The 2,504-nt window shown below is 38.3% G+C and overlaps 1 protein-coding gene across 1 annotated transcript; it reads right to left on the reverse strand.

Annotated features, from left to right (window-relative positions):
* Positions 1-481: 481 nt before the first annotated feature.
* Positions 482-2,243, reverse strand: LOC103483206 (hydroquinone glucosyltransferase-like). Its single transcript, XM_008439699.3, has one exon. The coding sequence runs from the start codon at positions 2,047-2,049 to the stop codon at positions 628-630; it is 1,422 nt and encodes a 473-aa protein (XP_008437921.1). The 5' UTR covers positions 2,050-2,243; the 3' UTR covers positions 482-627.
* Positions 2,244-2,504: the final 261 nt, after the last annotated feature.

Here is a 2,504-nt window from a genome sequence, read left to right on the forward strand (position 1 = left end):
CTTCGTGAGTTGATGATTCTATGTAAGTGATTCTTGCCTTTTGTGTGATGTTGAGTCTATTGCATTCTAATGCTTAATTATATAGAAATTTGAAAATTCAACCACCCATATCATATAAGAAAGTGAAAGTTTAAAACCTTTTAAAATTAGACATCTATTTAGACCTAAATTTAAAACTTTATGGAATTAAATTATTTAACATCAAAATACATAAATTTTTATATAGTTCATAGATATTAAAAACGTGAATATATATATACTCGTGAGCGTTTAGATAGATTTCATAAAATTGCCTATAAATTATGGAGGTCCGAGACCTCTATATTTTTCTTGACTTAGAGATTTTGAAGATTACATTTCGATGGTCACATGCAAAAATTGAAGGTGCAATAGTTACAAAAATAAAAAAATTAATGTAAGAAAAAGATAACAAAATATGATGGGTTAATGAGGAATGTTAATAAGTAATATTAGGAACATATTTCAAAATAAATTATATATATTTATTTATACTAAATGGTGAAGGATCAATTTTTTACAATGAACAAATGAAGGAATACTTTTATTAGGAACAAACACATAAAATTAACAAAAGCATAAAATTTCAAATTTGAAATAGAGTTTCTCCTAAGTGGAAATTTTAGCCTTCCAATTGTTCACCAAATTGGTCACTATCTTAGTGGATGATCCATCTTCTCCAACTGCTTTTTCCGATGCTTCTTTCAATTCCTTCATTTTCCGACGCAGTTTCTTCCCTTCTTCTCCTTCCAACAAAGATTTCACCACTTTCGATATCTCCTCCTTCTCCACTATCCCTGTTTTCTCATTCCTTTTTGGCTTTAATGCCACGTTAATCTCTTCCGTAAGCATCACTGCGTTCATTCTCTGTTCTGCGTACAACGGCCAAGCAATCAGAGGAATCCCATTTACCACACTCTCTAACGTTGAATTCCATCCACAATGCGTTAAAAATCCACCGGTGGAGCCGTGGCTCAGAATTTGAGCTTGTGGCGCCCACGACGGCACCACCATTCCCCTGTTTTTCGTTCTTTCTAGGAATCCTTCCGGTAAGAAACCGAGTGGGTCACTTTGACTGTGGACGCTGAAATATGTGGCGTCTGCGGCTTTGTCGGAAGGACTTCTAACCACCCAAATGAATCTTTGTCCACTCATTTCCAATCCTAACGCCAATTCGTCGATTTGAGCACTCTTCAGAGTACCCCCACTTCCAAATGATACGAACAAAACAGACCCATGTGGCTGTTCGTCTAGCCATTTCAAACACTCTGCCCTTTCTTCCTTCTCATCTGCGTCGATTTTCACCAACGGTCCAATTGGGTAAACGAGGGGCTTCCCTGGTTCTTCTTCTCGCAGATACTTTATAGCTCCAGGCTCTAATTCAGGGAAGCTGTTAAGAAAAATCCCATCTGCTAAAGCATACCTCTTTGCATTGTGGAGCGTCCATTTATAGGCTTCGTTCTTCCTATCTTGAACTGGGTCCAATAGATCCTTGCCTTCAATTGCAATACATCCCGGGATTTTGATTGGTTCAGGATGGTCGCGGAACTCCCCGACGACAGATTCATCGAGTTTGGGTAAAAACAGAGCAAAGGAGAGTAACATGGCAGTGGAGGGGAAGAATATGTAAGAGGAAATGTTGAACTCTCTGGCTACATCGAAGGCATCGGTGCCGAAAAGATCGACAACCAAGCCGACGAGGTTGGATTGAGGAACCATGGATTTGAGTACGTTTCTTAGGGATGGGAGAGAGCGAGAAATGGTTAGAGTGATGATAGTTTCAATTTTGGAATCTGGTGGGAGATCGTCGAAGCTGAGTGGAGGAAGGAAGAGATGATCGATACCGGAAGGAAGGGAATTGAGGAGGGCTTGTTGAGGCTGAGACGGAGGACCATCGGAAGCGATGATGAAAGTGAAGGTTAAACGATGGTGGGAGAGGAGGCGTTTGGCGAATTCGATAAGTGGGATCAAATGGCCCATTCCAGGGCTTGGTAAAATGGCCAAATGAGGGATCGGGGGGTGAGCTTCCATGGTTGATGATTGAAGATGTAGTAAAGGACAAGTAGAGAGAAGAGAAAGTGAGATTGAAAATGAGAATTATGAGATGAATGAGGAAAGGAGGGAGTTATATAGGAAACAGAGGAAGAGGAAGAGGCAGAGGGAGATGGAATGGGAGAAAGTTCAAAGAAGGAATGATGATGGGATGGAAGTTTAATAATTTTGATTAAAATGGGATGTTATGGAATTTGAAAAATATGACAAAAAGGTATATATAATGAAGAAATAAATGGACAGAACTAAGATGGTCTAGAAGGAGGAATTAATCAATTTGGGGAAGGGGAAGTGCTGATGTCAGTTCAAACGTAAGGCTTATGCCTTTTATTAATATATATTATATATTTCCAACAAAACCCATTTCCTTGGGATTTATGATTAAATATTTTGGATCTAATTAAAAAAAAATTAAAAAAAAAAAAGAAAAAAAA

This window comes from Cucumis melo, chromosome 6, assembly GCF_025177605.1.
Source record: "Cucumis melo cultivar AY chromosome 6, USDA_Cmelo_AY_1.0, whole genome shotgun sequence".
In the NCBI taxonomy this organism is placed as follows: Eukaryota; Viridiplantae; Streptophyta; class Magnoliopsida; order Cucurbitales; family Cucurbitaceae; genus Cucumis; species Cucumis melo.

Coding starts and splice junctions, on each gene's coding strand:
- LOC103483206 (XM_008439699.3), bottom strand. CDS start 2,049: ATGGAAGCTCACCCCCCGATCCCTCATTTGGCCATTTTACCAAGCCCT.